A 19,422-nucleotide genomic window follows, 5' to 3' on the forward strand; every position below is an offset into this window, starting at 1 on the left:
TATTTTACAGTTCTAATAAAAAATCTAAAATATATTATAAATTTATTTATATTTCTTAAATGAATCCAAGTAATAAATCTAGAATTTAATATAGTTTGAAAAATTTTTATAAACTTCAAAGCTAATTTTCTTTTAGTTTTCTAAATTATAAACCTTGAATTAATAACTTAATCAAATCTCTTTCTTCAAAGAAAAATAGTCTTTTATACTAATTATAATATTTCTTCTATTTTTTATAATTATTTTCTTATTTTTTTAGTTTTTCAATCTTATTTAATATAGCTAGAATCTCTTATTATTCAAGAACTATTCTTAATTTCAATATAAAAGCCTGGTAAATAATTATATAAAATATTATAAATAGGAAATATATAATTATAATTATTAATATTATTATAAATTAATTAAGTAGTTAGTAATGATACTGGTTAGCTAATATTAAATAAACTAAAATAATATTGTAAATAATATTTAAGAATTTAATTTATTTATTCTATTTAACCATCAGTTTGAAAATAAAATATAATCAAAAGATTTAACATTATATAATTATTATCAACTAATTTCAATTAAAATTTATACATAAAAATTAATTCTTAATCAGATATAATACCAGTTAAAAAACTGAAAATTAATTTAATTTATTTATAAAATAGTTCTGTAAGATCTGGAGTAATTATTAATAATAAAATAATAATAAAAACAATAGTTTAAAAATTAATTAAAATCATAATAATAACACAGGCAGCAGTACAGGTATAAATAATATATAAAATATAAAAAATTAAATTATCTTTATTAATTATTTTTATGAATTTGTTAATAAATAGTAATATACTTAGCTATATATTTTAAGAGAAGAGAAAGAAATTAATAATTAAATAAAAAGATATATATAATATATAATTAAGCTGTATATAAACTTGAAATTTATTTAATATAATTATTATTTTATATAAAATACAGATTATATATTTTTATTATACAAAATATTATATAAACCACCACCTATGCAGAATAGTAAAGAAAATATATTAAATAACTATTTTTATAAGATAAAAAAAGAAAATATATAAATAAACTATTTTTATAAGATAATAAAAGAAAATATATAAATAAACTATTTTATATAAGAAAATATAAATAATATAAAAAAATATTAGAAATTACTGCTACTGAATAAGTAAGCTAGTATAATAATATATTATAAAAAAGAAAAAAGATAGTTATAAAAAAATAAAAAAAAAGATTTCTAATTGTTAGGGGTCGCCCCTTGGTTCCAAGAGTATGTCGCCTGTTGGACAGGAAGAAATAACTGATATTTGAAATGGGGTCTCAGAGCTTCTAAGATTTTATATATTATAGTTAGTCAGTATGCAGTAATAAGACTGGATAATTAAATTTTTTAATAAAAATTTATTTTATAATATTACTTTTCCTTTCCTGATATGGTATTAGTTCAGGATACTAATATATTTATAAACTAGTATATATTAAACTGAGACTTTTAGCTAGTCTATATTACTATAATTCTATATTTTATTCTATCTTTATAATTTTTTTATTTATATTCTTATTATCTGTTTATAGCTTTTTTTAATTATTTTTTTCCTAAGTTTTATACTAATTTATTATCTACAGGAAGTTTTTCTTCTTAATATCTTATTTTTTGGCTGCTTATCAGCCTTATCTGATATTATTTCTATTATTATTTTTAAAAGGAATTCATTCTTTAATAAGAACTTATTTAGATTAGATTATTAATTAAATAACTGATTTAAATTGATATAAAAAAGATTTTTTTTCTTTTCTTTTTTTTTTCTTATTTATAAATAAAGATATTCTGTATTTAGACGGGATATTAGACTAGCTAAAATTGAAAATAAATATATATATATAAATATAAATTTATTATTTATATTTTTATTTTATTTTTATTCTATTTCCTACTCTGGCTGTATTATTTATAAATTTATTTTATTTAAATTTAATAAAGATAAAATATTTTCTTTATTTTTTTTACTTTCTTTTATTTCTTTTATTTTTTTATTTCTTTATTTTTAGTACTTTATCTTATTTTAGTTTTTATTATAATTATATTACTAGCAGGTCTTTTTCTTTTAATTAAAAAATAAAAGATATTTTTTTCATCTTTTTCAGTATCCATGGATTTATTTCGTTTAAATTTTAATAAATAAGAATTACACTTTCCTACTCTTTTTATTTTCTTTATTTTTTCTTATTTCTTTTATTTTTTTTTATTTTTCTTACTTCTTTTCTCAGACTATATTTACTTATCTTAATTGTGCTTTATTATATTAAATATGTAAGAGGGTTCTCTTTTTTTTTATAATTTTTCTTCTTTTCTTCTTTTTAATATTATTCAATTTACTATTTATTTATTTATTTCTTCCTGTGCCTGTTTTTATCTTAATTATTATATAATTTTTTATATTTTATCTTGTGCTGGTACTTTATCATTATATTATTTTTTAATTAATTTTTTTAATTATATTTATTATATTTTTCAACTTTTTATCTATCTAAAAACTTATTATAAATTTAAATAAATATATTTATATCCTAGAGCCTTGCTAATCTTTATAAAAATTTATAATTAAAATATAATATTAAATTAATTTATATATATCTTTATCTTTTAAAATTAAAATATATAATACTTTTCTGTTATCTTTTCCAGCTAATTAAGATAATATTTAAGAATAGTAATAAATAACCTTAGTTATTACTCTCATAATATCTTATTATTGATAAAATTTTTTTAATTATAAGTTTACTACTTTTATTCCTGTTTATATTTTAATTTCTATATTAGTTTATTATTATATTATTTAATAAAATTTATAAGATTTTTAAGTAAGTTGACCTTCTAACTAGTCTGATTAAATATAATTTAAAAAATATTATTAAAAGATTTAAATAATTTTAATAATTATTCTTAATTAAGATATATTATAATTAAAATTTATATTATATCTGTTCCTATTAATAAAGTTTATATTAATTATATTAATTATTAGTTTAATTAAATTATATTCAGATTTATAAATAATAATAAATTTTTTATTTACTAGACTAGTACTATATCTAATAATTTTTTAGTTATTTTTAATATTAAGAATACTGCTGAGGACTTATATATTATTTTTTAAATAATAAATACTTTAATTTTTATATATATTAGACTTTATTAACTTCTAGCTGAATAGATATATATATTATTTAAATATAATTTTCTAAAATAATAATAAATAATTATATAATCTTCTGCTTTTTTTACTATTTATTATGATTCTTTATTATTAAATAAAGTAAAAAGTAGTATTAGAATAATTTATTATAATTTTTTATTTTATATTTAATTTAATAAAAATCCTCTCTGATTCTGGTAAAAATATGTTAATTTCAATTATAATTTTTTCTAAGAATTCTTCCAGATATAAATAACTGTAATATTTTATAAAATCTTAATTAATTTTTTAAATATTTTATATATAATCTATTTATTTAATTTTATAATAAAATCTTTATTTTTATCTTTTTAACTGCTAGGCTTTTTTTAAAATAATTTTTATTAAATATTTTTTTATTAATATAAATAATTAAAGGCTACTAAATATCTCTTTATTAAAATAAAAGTTAGTCTGTAACTGCTGGTTATAATAAATTTATATAAAAAATATTATAAATTCCAGCAGATATATCTAGATAAATAAAATAGATATTTAATATTTTTTAAATTTAATTAAATTATATATTTAATTTAATATATTAAAACTGATACCTGTAACTTATTTATTTATTTTTTAATTTTTATTAAGTATATATTAATAATATTTTTATTTGATTATTAACTTTTTTAATAATATAGATAATCTATTTTCTAATTTATATTAGATTTTAAGAAGTCTTATTATACAGAATAAATTAATCTTTAATAAAACTAAAAAAATTATATATATTTATAATTTAAAAAATGGGAATATACTAGTTAATAGAAAAAACTAGCTTTAATTATTTTAATTATACTGGATATAAATCTGCAGGTAGATTTTTATAATATTATTTATCTATTTAATAATTTTACTTATTCAGAAATAATATACAGTAAAAAATTATTATTTAATATTTATTAATATATATAGTTATTTCTAAGTCTTACTTATAAATTATATTCTATAATTAAAGATAATTATTTATAAAATATTATATTATTATATATGATTATCCAGGACTATTTATACTAGATTTATAATTATTATTTTTTTTATAATTATTAATATTATATTTTTTATAAATTAATTAATAATATTTAAAATATTAATGTAGTTTCTACTCTCCAGAAATCTAGTAATAAAATTTATATTAATATCTTATTATAGATTTTAGAAATTAACAATAATTTTAATAATTTATGATTTTTTATACTAGATTTTTATTCTTCTATAAATATTATAATTTTATAAAAATCTCTGTATATCTTGTATTATATTAAATTAAAAATATTTTTAATTTATTATTAAGTATATTTATTCTTGTCCCGGATATTTAATTAATATAAAACTATAAATTTTTTATATTAATATAGTTTATAGAGACTTATGATTAAGAATTTATTTTTATTTTCTAAAGATTAAAATTTCTTAATACTCTGTAGTATAATTTAAAATAAAGATTTTTATTTTTAAATTAAATAAAAATCTCTGTACTTTCTTCTTAATTATTTATTTAATTTTTTAATATTAATTATTTTATTTTTTAATTTTCTTCTATAACAGTATAATACTAGTAGATATAAATATTAATTTAAAAAGTTTAGTTTAAATAGCTTTATAATATTTATCTAGTTAAAAAAGCTGGAAGATTTATATTATAATTTATTTATTATAATAATTAGATATATTTTAATTTTTTTTAAAAAAAATATTAACTTAGTTATTCTCTGTATTTTTCTGATAAGTAAGAAAGAAATCAAATTTATTAAAAGAATTTTTATTAAATATATCTTCTAAACAGTTTTTTAAATATATAAAAATACTTTAAATTTTTATAATCTGTAATTACTTTAAATTTAAGAATAAAATATAATTTAATATTTTAAATTTTTATATATCTAATAATAACTAGTAATTTTTTATTATAAATTTTATAATTATATTCCGCGGGTGCTAACTGTTTTAAAAAATAAATATAAAAATATAATTTTTTTATTATATTGAAATAGATATCTTTTTAAATTATGATTTAAAAAATTTATTTCTAATATTATCTATCTATCAGATTTAAAAAAATAAATATTAGTTTTGTATAAAATATTTTTTTAAATATAAGATACTTTTTTAATATTCTTAAGTTTACTAGAATTATATATATTTTTTTAGTAAGATTATAAAGAGACTTAAGTAATTTTAAAAAATTTAATATAAATTAATAATAAAAATTAATAAATCTGATAAATCTATATATTTTTTTAATTATTATAAATAATTTTTATTTTTCGATTATATTTTTTAGAATTTATACTTATTTCTTATCCTGCTTTAATAATAAATCTAAAATATTTAATTTTTTTTTAAATTTGTACTTATTAATATTAAGATATAATTCAATTTTTTTTAATTTAATTAAAATTCTTTAAACATGCTCCCGGTATTACTAGAAAATTTTAATTAAAAAATAAATATATTATTTAAATATGTAAGATAAATTTTATTCACGTATTTTCTTAGGATTTAATTAATATATTTCTAAAAAATATTAAATATATTTATAAATTAAGATAATATAATCAACTACTTATAAAATCTATGTTAAATATAAAAGTTAATTATTTATTTCTATTTCTTAATAATATATATCTTATAAAAATTATAGATATATTAAACTTAATAAATTACTTAATTTTCCTAATTTAATTTAATATTATATGAATTAGAAACAGTGGATATTAATTTTTTTAAATAATAATATTTAATTTATAATAATTAATATAAAAATAAAGATTTTTTTTAATTTTTAGATAAAAAGAATCAGAGCTATAATTAATAAATTATTTATTTAAATAAATTTTCTATTTAGTAATTTAATAAAATTTTTTATAATGTTAGAAGTTTTTTTTCTAGATATATTATATAATTATTTTTATAAGAACTAGAAAGTCTTTTTATTTTCTTTTTCTAATTTAATTTAGTAGTTAATATCTGATCTGTAATATACAAACAGAATTTTTATATAATTTAATTTAAGTAATTCTAGAAATTACTAGTATCATTCTAGCAGTTTATTTTTTAGATTTAGTTTAAATTTAATATATAAGAATTTTTTATATTTTTTAAGAAATATAGTAAATATTTTTATTTTTAATTATAATATTTTTTCTTTTTTAATTTATATTTAGAAGACTCTAGCTAATACCTAGATTAAAATATATTTAAATTATAATATTTATATTATTTTAATTTAAGTCCTAATTATCTGGAAATAAATTTAGTTTTAATTTAATTTAATTTTTTATTATAGTATTCTAGCTAGGAAAATCCTAGAATAATATTATATTCAAAATCATAATTAAATATATATATATATATATAATCTAGATTTAATATAGGCTCTGATATCCAGGTATATTTAAATAATATAATTAATATTTTTTTCTATTAATTTTAGATATTAGAATTAAAATAATTAAGATTAAGTCTAATTTATTCTTCTTTATATATTTTAGATTAATAATATTATAAATAAAGTATTTTATATTAATTATAATACAGATATTAGCTATTTAATTAATAATAATCTTTAAAAATAAGAATTTAGAGTTCATATACTTCTTTTTAAAAGTTTTTTATTAAAGATAAAATTTTTTATTTAAATATTTTTATTTATAATTTTATATAAAGATTATTCTTTTCCCTGATTCTTATTTTATTTATTATTTAGGATTTTTTTTATGATTTATAAGAATTATTCAGACTAGAAATTAAAATATTAATTTTTAATAATAATTTCTATTAAATATTTATTTATCTTATAATAAAAATAGAAATTTATTTTTTTTATTATAATTTTTTAATCCAGATCCACTTTATATAATAAAAATTATATTAATTTAAGTTTTTAAATTAAATTATATATTTTTATTTTTTACTATTTATTATTAAAATAATATATTTTTAATCTATGATATTTTTTATATTATTTATTAGAATAATATAAGAACTGTAGACCTGTATATATTATTAATAATTTTAATATTTTTCTAAATATTATTTATTTTATATTATAATTATATTATTAAAATTAATTATAATATTTTTTATAAAAGAAACTCTTTTCCATATTAATAATAATTTATAATAAAATATAATTAATTAAATTTTCTAATATTATAATTTTAAAAAATATTTTTTTGTATTATACTATTTATCTGAATTAAAATAATATGAAAAATTCTTTAGAAAGTTTTTAAAGTTTTTACTGTCTTATTAAAGAAAATATAATTTTTTAAAAAAATTTATTTTTTAATTTTTATTTTTTAATTTTTAATTTTTAATTTTTATTTTTTAGTTTTTATTTTTATAGGCTTTGTCTAGTTTCTTTATTATTTTTTATAAATAATTATATTATTTATACTTTAATATTATAATAAAATTTTTTTTCTATATTTTTTCTAGTTATTTAAATATATAAGCTGTCTGATATATTATATTAAAATATATAATTAAATTTATAAAAAATTTTAATTTCATACATATTCTAAATTTAGAATAATCTTTTTTATCCTGCCTGTTAAAAGACTTAATTTATAGATATATAAATTTTAATTATAAAATTATATATTTAAAAAAAAGTAGCAGTATTATAAAAATATTATTTATAATTTATATATTAATAATATATTAGTTCAGCTGTTTATACTTATTTTATTAAATTTATTAATAATAATTTTATTATTTTATTATTTATTATTTAGTTTTTTTTAATCTGTTTATAAGATCGGTAAAAAATTATAATTATATTATATTATTTATTATTTTTTTTATTTTAATATATTTTATTAGCTATACAGTCAGACTCTATATTATAGATTATTTAGAAAAACTATTTTTAATATTAGAGATTATTTTTTAATTCTAAGAGTATATTGTCTATTAGACAAGAAAAAATAGCTAATATTTAAAATAAAATCTCAGAACTTTTAAGATTTTATATATTATGGTTAGTCAACATGCAGCAACGAGGCCGGGTAGCTGAGTCCTCCAGTAGGGACCTGTCCCATAACACCTAACACCAGATGACCAGGACCCTGATAACTGGGTTATTCTGTCACAGATTTCCTGATCTTTTTAAGAATAAATAATGAAAAATATTTTAAATAAACGAAATCTGTCATGGCAAGCGACGTGACTGAGATACATGACATAGTTTTACTGACTTTATTTGTTACATGTGAACCAAGTTTGTTTAGTTTGTTTATTTTATTTATTTTATTTATTTTATTTATTTTATTTATTTTATTTATTTTATTTATTTTATTTATTTTATTTATTTTATTTATTTTATTTATTTTATTTATTTTATTTATTTTATTTATTTTATTTATTTTATTTTGTTTAATATTCTAATTTAGATGCACCGAATGAGATACGTTTGATTGGCTCCCACAGTAGGCATAATAGAATGTGGACTCTGACCATAGGGTTAGAGTGACAACAGTGTTGGTGCCGGCACCAATAAGCTATCTGCTGGTGCTTGCTGAATGTTCCACTTATAACATCACTCCTTAAGACGCACTAAGAACGTATTCGGACATTAGGTTAGGTCACTAGGTGTTTCCGGGGATAAGTGATCAGTCTAGGGTAACTAAATATTAGTTGCTATTATGATGTAAGCCCAACATTAACACATCTCCAACAACGCCCCTTAACAGCCTTGCTCCTCTTTCCTATCATAAGGATCAAAACTAGAATTTAAAGAACATATATGACAAGGAGATAAAACTATTTTCAAAAAAGTAAATTACATAAGTCTGCTCAAGGCAAGGGATATAATCCAATCCTAGCCATGACACCCCTCAGCTAGTCAATCGACCCAAAAGAATAAAACTTGAATTAAAATCCATATCTCTATATTAGCAAGTGTAAGTCATAAAATGATGTATCACGTCGTCGATAACCATTTTCAAGTCCCGCCGAATGGCCGTGTCGCCAGAGAGCCCATATGGCCCTGAGACATGGCCCATACAGGTCACATTTATTTCAGGCATTGCAAAGACTGGAATATCACTGAGCCTTCTTGGTATCCTTCACAGACTTGTTTTCCCTTCTCCTCTTGATAGCCTCCGGGGAGTATTCGGTGTCCAGAAGATAATCCCACCACCTGAAGCTGCTGGAATAATTTCCTACAAACTTCTCGTGGTGGAGATCATGGTGGTCTGCGCCAGCCCAGAAAGGGAGGAAGTGATGAAGACTCCATGGAAACTCATAGCCACTGTGCGCATCAATGGCCTGGAAAAGCCGCAAGACGATCCAGATGTACATCGTAAAAATATGCAGATCGCCGGTTACTGCACACCATAGAATTGGGCAACCAACAGTACCAAATCCAAGAATCATGACTTCAATTGGAGAAGCATATTCAGCTGCCATACCGAAAGGTGCGGAATATTGATGGTGAATCTTGTGGATGGCTTTATACAGTGGACCCCAATGGAGAGCACGGTGGGAAAAGTAATGCCACGTGTCTTCCAGGACAAAGAATATCGCTATTTGATAAGCCATGGTCCACAAAGAGGGAAAAGGTACAGAGGTGGAGAGGCCGAAAAACTGGGCCATCGGGTGGAAAAGCCTAGAGCTGTTAGTAACGCCATCACAAATGGCCCATAGGAAGATCAAGTATTTCTCACCATATTTGTGGCAGCTCCACGGTAAAATGGCTGAGTAGCACAAATCTAGCACAATCCCATTGCTCTCGTAAGGATGGTATCTTGCTCTGTAACCCAATTAGAACCATGGCAAGTAAGCTTCGGTGATCCTGAGCCTCACGCTTTGTATCTTGTAGTTCTTGAACAAACCGAGAGTGTCTATAAAGATCCAAGGGAGGGAACGCCCGAAATATACAATTTCGTGCATTACAAAAGACATGATTCCAGTTGCAAGAACGTCATTTTGCATCCAGGCATACCATGCTGTCCATAGTCTTTCGACCACGTTCAGATGAGTATTGTATTTGGAGATTTCTTCAAACTGGCCCCAGTATGATTCTGGCGTAGACAGCAAGGTGGAATTCCTATGTCCTGTAAGAACTCATATATAGAACGGGTGGTACATCAAAAGCTGCTCACATTGTACAGGGACGCAGGCCGGCTTTTGCCCTTGGCACTTTTCTTCTCAACTCTCCTTCAATAAACCCTCGCTATCAGAGCGAGAATACGTAGACGACAGAGGTATGTGAGGTTAGAGAGTCGTGTTTATGCGATTGGCATATGGCCAATGTTATGAACGAGGATAAAAGCGTTGCAGCAACAATTAAGTAGTTGTTAAAGGAATGTTGCCTGTGAGAGGTTGGCTGGTATTTCAGGAACACTTGTGGAAGAAGCGCGCGACCAGGACAGCCGCTCCCGAGGTGGCGAGACCTTTTCCCCCTGGCCTTGGACCTTTCTGGCACCACTGGCTAGCCGACTGGGACCGATATTAGTTAGCTCCACTTGCTTGGAAACTAGTCTGTATTCCTTGGTAGATACGCTAGTTAGTATGTTCGCTACTTATTATTATCTAATTATATTATTATTCCTACCCCTAGCAGCTAATCAAAGCGACCTCCTCACTGGACTGTATAGAGAATTTGCTTTGTAGATATTGGTGGACTGGATTAGATCTAGGCAGCACCCGGGTAGGTTAATGAGACATACTCTCCGCGCACTATATTAACACGTACATACACCTGCCCTTCTGAATGGAGGCAACTGGTTCGGGAGATTTCAGACAGGGGGCCAGGGGCCAGATTACTAAGCCATAACCAGTGGCCCGAGGACTACAAAAGCGAAGGGCGTGCTGAGCACAGCTTTCATATCACACAAATAAGTTATTACTTGTATTATAGTCACTGCCGTGTCCGGTGTTCATTGTACTTTTATATAGATTTCCCAATATATTCAGCCCTCCGCAGATGGATGTTTTTTTCTTGATTAGACTTATTTATCTCCTACCTCAAGCTTGACTCACTGTGAGTTCAATCGACTTACGATAGATGTAGTAGCAATTTAGGTAATGCTCAGAACACCGTGTTACCCTGCCATAATACACCAACTGATACATTTGATTATATCATCTGGTCTGAAGAGAGAAGAGAGTACATGATGCAAAGGGTGAAAGTGGGCTTGGTGTTTGCATGATTTGCTTGGTGCGCATGACGCCATTATTCTTAAACCCGAACTTCTTGATCAGTATTTCTTCTGGTTATTCCACTTATTTTTCATTGTTCGCCCTACTCTGCCGTTTGCTTCACCATTCGCAATGTATGCGATAAATAAGTAAGTTACTCAATTGTATTGTCAGCATGAGGGGAGTATTGACACTGTCACCGTAGGGCATACGGTCTGGATGCACATTTTGATAAACTGTGGCGGCAAATAAGCGATAATACCTATCCGAAGTCGCTAGACATCTACAAACACGCAAGCCAAGCAAAATACCCCATTGAGAATGTCGCGAAACTGGAGAAGCTCATGGACTCACTTTCCGTGACATCCAAGTCTCAACCGTTACTGCAGACGGAAAGGCTTTTGAAAATAATTGCCGAATACCCCGATGATGTGCTCAATGCTGATCCCACGCTGCCAGACGTGAATGTTTTCATGGCACACGTCGTAGACACTTCTTGGCTCGTAGCTGCTAAGGCTGCAGTCCAGACTCTCGGAGTTATACTGAATACGCTATCAGATGATGTACTCTCCCTCAATGACGAGATGCTCTATTGGGATAGTGTTTTGGAGTCCCCCTGGTCACTTGGGCTCTACATGCTCCAAATCTCGCCAGTAGTGCTTTGGAACAGATCCCGAAAAGTCTGGCACCATGCTAACTCCATGAACAATTCCCGGACGTCCGGTCAACCCAGCTGGATGCAATTTTACGAATCTGTTCGTCAGTGTGTCCTTCCCCAGAATTTGCATTTTTGGCGGGGAAGGATGTTATCACCACTCTCAACAGCGAAGTCAGATGTACGGCAGAAGCAGAAGACATTGAGTTCATTGAAAGATATGAATGCTTATAGCATAGGGATCCTCATAAGAAACAGTTTCTCATGCGCAGTTGGCGACAATTTCACAGGCGACAATTCTACAGGTGACAATAACCATGGTATGTTCACTGAGAGCTGGCAGATCAACGTCCTTGAGAGTGTGGCCTTGATGAAATTGCTTCTCGAAGATGCTGAAAAGGGAAGTGTCCCGTGGAATCATGAAGAGCACATAAACATGGCGATCAATCAAGAAGTCACGTCGATGCGCATGCATTACTGCAGTGATCTATCATCTGAGGGTCCGAGATTTGTCATGAACCAATTGGGCTATATACTTGAACAGCTTCTACCGGCCTATGCCAAAGCTTCAGCCACCACAATCAACAACTCTGGACGCCCTCATTACCTAGTACGTTTTTGGCTACCTTTGACCCTTGCACTATTATCGACAAGTACATCACTGGAGCTGTTACGGAATAGGCGCCATGAGCTCTTGGAATGGGTTGCCAACTTCGGTTCAACCACTATCGAGTTTTGGAATAACTGGGTTGTAGACCCACTTCGCAGGCTTATCGGCACTATAAGACATGATGAAAAGAGTGAAATTGCATTGATGAGTAGAAACAGCTTGGAAGCCGATCGAGCGAGTTTGGAAAGAATGGTTGTGGACTTCGTTCTTGATCGTTGTGAACCGAACAAGAATGACTATGATGCTTTTGATACCCATGTCATTGCTGCTAAAGTTCGGGAAGGTGACTTGACACCAGTGCTGAAAGCATATGAAAATGACCTACGTAGTCCTTTTGTCGGGACCATCAAGGGTGATTTGGTGCGAGCACTTCTAATACAGATACAGAAAACAAAAGTAGATGTTGAAATTGCGATAGGGGGAATTGACGCTCTGTTGAAAAGCCAAGAGCTGGTTTTTGGGTACGACTTCCGGCCAAGAATACCAGAGTAGCCATTGACTTTCTATAGGTTTATTGGACTAACCCCAGGCTTAATGGTGTCATTTGCGACTCTTCGTTGGCTTTACGGCTTGCTGGGCAGTCGAAGGGGCTTCCGAATGGGTAAGCAGCAGGACGAACTGAGACATGCTCTCCGGTAAGTTCTGGCCTAGTCCCAAAGAACAATTCGATTTAGGCCTAATATATCGCTGTAGGATTGTACATCGGACTTTAACATCATCTGCCTCCACTCCTGGCAATGCGCTGGCATTTAGAGACTATGGTCTCCTCATATGCAACGCCGAAGTCCTACTCTCAAAGGCGCGGATCATACTGAAAGGCGCGGATCTCCGTTCATTCCAGGAAGACATCAATGAATTAGTCGAGCGGGATACGATTGACCGGCAACTAAAGGTTGTTGAACGAATGGGTTGGGTCTACTCAAAATGGATTTGATGCAATCCGTTATGCTCACTCTTTTGGTGGAAAATATATTTCATGCCTTTTGACTTTGGCGGCTGACAATATTCTCGACAAGTATTACTGTATTATCTCTTACATTCTGTCATAGACGTATTGTCGAACAATGATAGATATTGTGGTGGTCCAACCTACACCAAGCTTATGTACAAGGGAGCTCATTTCTACGCCTTGGTATATCTCGGACAATCCTAGTGTAAACAGGGTGAAATGACGTGTTCGATGTTAGTGACCATTTCAATACCCAAGGATATGATCAAGGCTACGGGGTATTGATGCTATATCTTCAAGTAATACTTTTGATTTTATTATTGTTTTTATCTGTCGTGTTTGGAACATCTGACTGGAGCCACAAATGAACAGTAGCTGTCTTAAAGCGGTATAAAAGCTGATAGTTGAATACTTTCATCTGTGGGGTGCGCTTGGGTAGACCGGACGATACTAGGCGATTACACAAGTGCCCGGGATACTACTCCGAACATGTACTCACTGTACGTGCATATACTGCTGCCAGCTTCCTAATAAACCTTGGAAAGAAATCAGTTCCCAAAGATAAGTCGTGCTACTGTTGTCTATCGAATGAAATTATTCCCCCGGCAACTTTCCGAATTTGAACGTGTCCAACGTCGCCGATTCTTACTTCAACAAAAGGTCTCCGATACAACACCTGTCTTGTCCCGTCCCGTCCCCTGACCCCATTCTCCGGACCGGCTCCTGGTTCCGTGGAAGATCCTGAATCCAGCACCTGCCACTATTCGAAGACTTGAGTTCTCTTACAGTCGGTATTATTGACGGAGACAAGAAGACAAACCAAGTGAAGTGAAATTTTGATTCCAGCCAAACACAAACTTGTCGAGAAACCATAAGCGGAATCGGAAGGGATAGGAGAAAAGAGAGGGGGCACGCAAGACCAACAGAGGAGAGGGGAGAATAACGTCAAACCCAACTAAGACGAATATCGAGTAGGGATTAGCACAACGCAGAACATAAACTCACTATCACGGCTTTCATCCCTCGTTCTCTGTATACCTCGAGTCTGCAACAACAAGATGGCTGGTACAAGGAACTACGACTTCCTGGTGAGTATTAATTAATGCCCCAAGAAATCAATAAGCTAAATATCGGTCTCTGTAGATCAAGTTACTGCTGATTGGTGACTCTGGGGTCGGAAAGTCATGCTGTCTATTGCGATTCAGTGAAGACTCGTTCACTCCGTCGTTCATTACTACCATCGGAATCGACTTCAAGATACGTACCATCGAGTTGGACGGTAAACGCGTAAAGCTCCAGATATGGGACACAGCTGGGCAAGAGCGATTTAGAACTATCACTACCGCATACTACAGAGGAGCTATGGGTATACTTCTTGTATACGACGTTACCGACGAAAGATCATTTCAAAGTGAGAAACGCTTTCCTTAAACCCGAGGTGGATCATGAGATAATATGATGCTAATGCCCAATCGCCTTACTTAGACATTCGCACTTGGTTCTCAAATGTTGAGCAACATGCGAGCGAAGGCGTTCACAAGATCCTTATTGGCAACAAATGTGATTGGGAAGAGAAGAGGGCTGTGTCAACTGAGCAAGGGCAGCAATTGGCCAATGAGCTGGGAATACCATTCCTTGAAGTATCAGCTAAGAACAACATCAACATCGAGAAAGCGTTTTATGATCTCGCATCCGATATCAAGAAAGGAATGGATACGTCGAAGTCCGAACAGGTCGGCTCCCAGGGCGTGAGCATAGACCAGCAAGGTTCCGGGTTGAACGGCAATGCGGGTGGGAAGTGCTGTTGATTTGTTAGTACACTCTCGTTTGGTCTTCGGGTTATCTCTTTCCATTATGACTCTATGTCTTTGCGTGTTACAGGTTTGTGTGCCATGGCTTCAATACATCATTATGTTCACGGTTCGAATAGATGCTGGGAAGCTAATTGGCTGATTCTGCTCCTAACCCATGTATGTTGATAATGAAGGCAGGGGCTTATGGTTTTCGTGAATGCCTTCATTCTTCTCTCTGTTCTGTCTTGGGTCGTCATCCATTTACTGCGATTGAATTTTCCCAGGTGGCGTTTCTCTGTTGTATTCATTACTGTGCAAGTGAAATTAGGTATAGCATAAACAGTCTTTTGCAAGTGCGGTATACATCACCCGCCAGCATCTCCCAATAAACATGAGGAAACTTGGGGCATGTCCGTATCTGAATGGTTTTGGCAAAAGTTGACTGCAGCCGGAGACAAGTATGATGGTGGTCGTACTACAAATTGAAGATCGTCGAATAGGGAGAGCACCGAGGTATTGAGCATCACCACACTAGGAGTGTTGATAGCAAACGCGGGCCAGAAAAAAGATGTCCCTGGAGGATCATGGTCTGACCTAATCAAAGATGATGGTGTCTAAGCTACTTGGATAGGTAAAAGAAGAATGCATGAAGTTCGTTGGTAACGTGCACCTCTGTGAGAGTTAATCCTCTCTGTACGGTCTGAACACATCTCATTCAGTAACTTAATATAGCACTGACACTAGCACTGGCATTGCCATTCTCTCATTGTGCCGGAAAGAAGTTACTATCGAGTACTTGGAAACATTCGCGGCCGGTATAGTAGACCATGATGTTACTATTGTATCTTCTGCTCCTCTCAAAGTGGGGCTGTGTGGATATCCATTTGAGATGGCCCATTATTTGTGAACGAGCACTTTACGGAGTACAGATTTTGTTCGGAACCCTGTTTTCTCCATCCTTTGTCTTTCTACCATCGTATGAATCAGTCAAGGATATCAGCAATAGAAAAGAGGGAAATTTCCTGAAACTGTGTTGGTACTCCCTTTATCGGACTTTGATAATCTTTCTTTTCGATCCCGCTTTTCTCATCCAGTATACGCGCTTAGCAGCCAGTTTACTTAACGCCTTTCTCGGATCACCTATCTGTAAGTCAAGGCAGTCAAAATTTCCCAACACGTCAAATTCATCGTTTCCGATGCCTAGGATTTGCTTACAAAAAGATCATTATGCAGGTCATGATACTGTAGAGAGGAGGTATACTCAGCTGCAGTAGTGGGAACGCGGGACACTAGGCGTTACTTTTGGAGGGGCCTTCAGCTACCGCTAAAAAAATGTCCGAGACTCGAGCCTTCACAGTTCGACCGCTGTCAAAACAAACAAGAACTGATCATAGAGATGCCTTTCGCGTTTATCTCTCCTCGTCGTCCTTGGCTTTTCTGAAGCTCAGAGCTGGAGATGTGTGCAGCATTAGTCTCGCCGACGGTCCATCGAGAACGGCAATAGCTTGGAACGCGACCGAGAACATTCAGAATACGGTTGTACAGACCTCAAGAACTCTTCAGGAATGTTATGGGTTCAAAATTGGGGAGAAGATTACAATATGCAAGGTCGATGGGCCCCTGAATAAGATCGACAAAGTCTCCATTATAGAGTGTTCAGATAGTGATAGGATTGCAAGATACGGCGCGATTCCACCCTCCGACATAATCCACTGGTCATGGTCCCTGGAGTTTCCTCTTCTGAAATGCGATGGCATTACTGTTGGCCTAGTATTTGAGGTAGAGCTTAGGGGCCAACGCCGGAGCTTCAGAGTGGCAGATATCTCAGGTGAAGATGGAAGTACTACCTGTACTCTCTTCAGGTTCGCTGAAACCAGCGAGATCATAATGGGCGAAGATCTTAAGAAACCTCTAGAGCGCGGAACCTCCAATATCCAAGTGCGGCCGACTGGGCTGGGAGGGATGGACCGGCAAATCGAGAGTATCAATGAAAGTCTTGCTGACTTTAACCCTGGTCTAGACAATCTAGTAATGCCTTCATTCTATGAACACAGTCGAGGCATTCTTCTTTATGGTCCGAAGGGAACAGGTAAGACGGCGCTTCTGGAACAGATTAAAGCAGCAGGGTGGAGGCAAACATTTCATATTGGGTCCTCAGCCTTCGGCCGCAATATTGGAGATGCCGAATCCAAGATGCGCAATATATTCCAAGAAGCAATGCGTTCTCAACCCAGTGCAATCCTGATTGACCAGGTGGAGTTCATTGCGCCTAGACGGACATCGCTCGATAGCCAGTCGTTGGCATCGGTTCTATGCGAATGCATCGACGCTACAAAGAATGCATTCGTTTTGATCGTGGCTGCAACCCGTCATCCGAATGATGTCGATGATGCCCTGAGGACACCGCATCGACTAGCAACTGAGATTGAACTGCATATTCCGACAGCACAGGATCGAGCCAAAATATTGCGTGCTATATGTGGATCCCCATCCCCAGCATTGAGCGATACCCTCATAGACTTGATAGCGGAGAAAACCCATGGTTACGTGGGTGCCGATCTCTTCGCTTTGCTTCAGTTGATTAGTCGCAAGGCACGGCAAAGACAGATGTTGGAACCTGAGCTTTGTTTTAGTGACAAACGCATACCTGCCGATAATGCTGTTGAAGGTCTGGCCACTCCTGAAACAGGCATAGCTATACATATCAAGGACGTTGATGTCCTATCAGCCCTACAGGAAACTCGACCTACTGCTATGCGGGAAGTGTTCTTGGAGACGCCCAAGGTCAGGTGGTCCGACATTGGTGGGCAGCACGAGATTAAGAGACGTTTGCAGAAAGCAGTGGAGCGTCCATTGAAGGTAAGCGCGCACCTTTAGATTGTGTTGTTGCAGTTCTGACAAGGCCAAGCATCCCGAGCGAATGAGGAGGCTTAATTTGACCAGCAAGAAAGGTGTACTTCTTTACGGGCCACCTGGATGCTCTAAGACGTTGACGGTGAAAGCATTGGCCACGGAAGCAGGGCTCAACTTCCTGGCAGTCAAGGGAGCCGAGATCCTAAGCATGTACGTCGGAGAATCTGAACGAGCATTAAGGGAAATCTTTCGAAAAGCTCGGTCTGCAAGGCCCAGCATCATATTCTTCGATGAGATAGACGCTATCGCCTCGAAACGTGGCACTTCATCACAAGGCGGGGTTAATGTTCTTACAACTCTTCTCAATGAAATGGATGGCATCGAGGAGCTTAAAAGTGTCCTAGTCATCGCCGCTACAAACAAACCTGAAGTGATAGACCCGGCGTTGATGCGCCCCGGTCGATTGGACAATATACTTTACATAGGACCTCCCGACTACGAGGCGCGGAAGGAGATTTTGGACATATGGTTCCGCAAATCCGTCATTAACCCGGAAGTTGAGGTGGACGTGTTGGCCATGAAAACTGACGGATATTCAGGGGCTGAGATCGTGAGCATATGTGAGACAGCCGGTGATGCTGCGTTGGATGCAGAAGAGGAGACCGGCGAAGCGCAAGATATCCGATGGGAGCATTTCGAGTATGCGCTTAAGCAGGTGAAGAGACAAATAACGGCTGCTGTTGTTGAAGCGTACGAACAGTGGGGTGACTCTGTTGACATATGAGCACAATTGTCTCTATATAGAAACTATATAACGATGCGATCATTCCGACTTGGAAGTAATAAACCAATCTTCAAGCATGGAGCTGCTGTTAGTTGACTGAGTACCTTGTTTAACATGTGGGTTCTCTTATTCTTAGACGAAAAGGCAAGAAATTAAGACCGAGAAAGTAGAAACAAGAGAAAAAGAAAAAGGAAAACAGGAAAGAAAGAAAATTAATGATGTTTTAGCATTGGTTTTTGATGTGCAGGGGATTAGGATAACAAACATGGGACCCGCCTATCGTGCGGATAGCAAACCTACCTGGCTCTGACCTTCA

General features: G+C 31.2%; 4 protein-coding genes across 4 annotated transcripts; 3 read left to right on the top strand and 1 right to left on the bottom strand.

Annotated features, from left to right (window-relative positions):
* Positions 1-9,302: 9,302 nt before the first annotated feature.
* Positions 9,303-10,365, bottom strand: ERG25 (sterol desaturase family protein; the record flags this gene model as incomplete). The annotated part of the gene is made up of 4 exons (XM_041689045.1): positions 9,303-9,867; positions 9,926-10,011; positions 10,065-10,308; positions 10,364-10,365. Coding segments are annotated over 4 exons (897 nt in total).
* A 1,169-nt stretch (positions 10,366-11,534) lies between these two features.
* On the top strand, positions 11,535-13,661 carry NCA2 (NCA2 family protein; the record flags this gene model as incomplete). The annotated part of the gene is made up of 4 exons (XM_041689047.1): positions 11,535-11,551; positions 11,608-13,188; positions 13,237-13,362; positions 13,421-13,661. The coding sequence occupies 4 exons, from the start codon at positions 11,535-11,537 to the stop codon at positions 13,659-13,661; spliced, it is 1,965 nt and encodes a 654-aa protein (XP_041542770.1).
* Positions 13,662-14,734: 1,073 nt separating this feature from the next.
* srgA (Rab family GTPase srgA) lies at positions 14,735-15,484 on the top strand (the record flags this gene model as incomplete). Its single annotated transcript, XM_041689048.1, has 3 exons — positions 14,735-14,764; positions 14,820-15,087; positions 15,162-15,484. 3 exons carry the CDS (start codon positions 14,735-14,737, stop codon positions 15,482-15,484), a joined length of 621 nt encoding a protein of 206 aa, XP_041542771.1.
* A 1,317-nt stretch (positions 15,485-16,801) lies between these two features.
* Positions 16,802-19,106, top strand: AFG2 (putative AAA family ATPase; the record flags this gene model as incomplete). The annotated part of the gene is made up of 2 exons (XM_041689049.1): positions 16,802-18,328; positions 18,378-19,106. The coding sequence occupies 2 exons, from the start codon at positions 16,802-16,804 to the stop codon at positions 19,104-19,106; spliced, it is 2,256 nt and encodes a 751-aa protein (XP_041542772.1).
* Positions 19,107-19,422: the final 316 nt, after the last annotated feature.

Source organism: Aspergillus luchuensis, chromosome 4 (assembly GCF_016861625.1).
Source record: "Aspergillus luchuensis IFO 4308 DNA, chromosome 4, nearly complete sequence".
Lineage (NCBI taxonomy): Eukaryota > Fungi > Ascomycota > Eurotiomycetes > Eurotiales > Aspergillaceae > Aspergillus > Aspergillus luchuensis.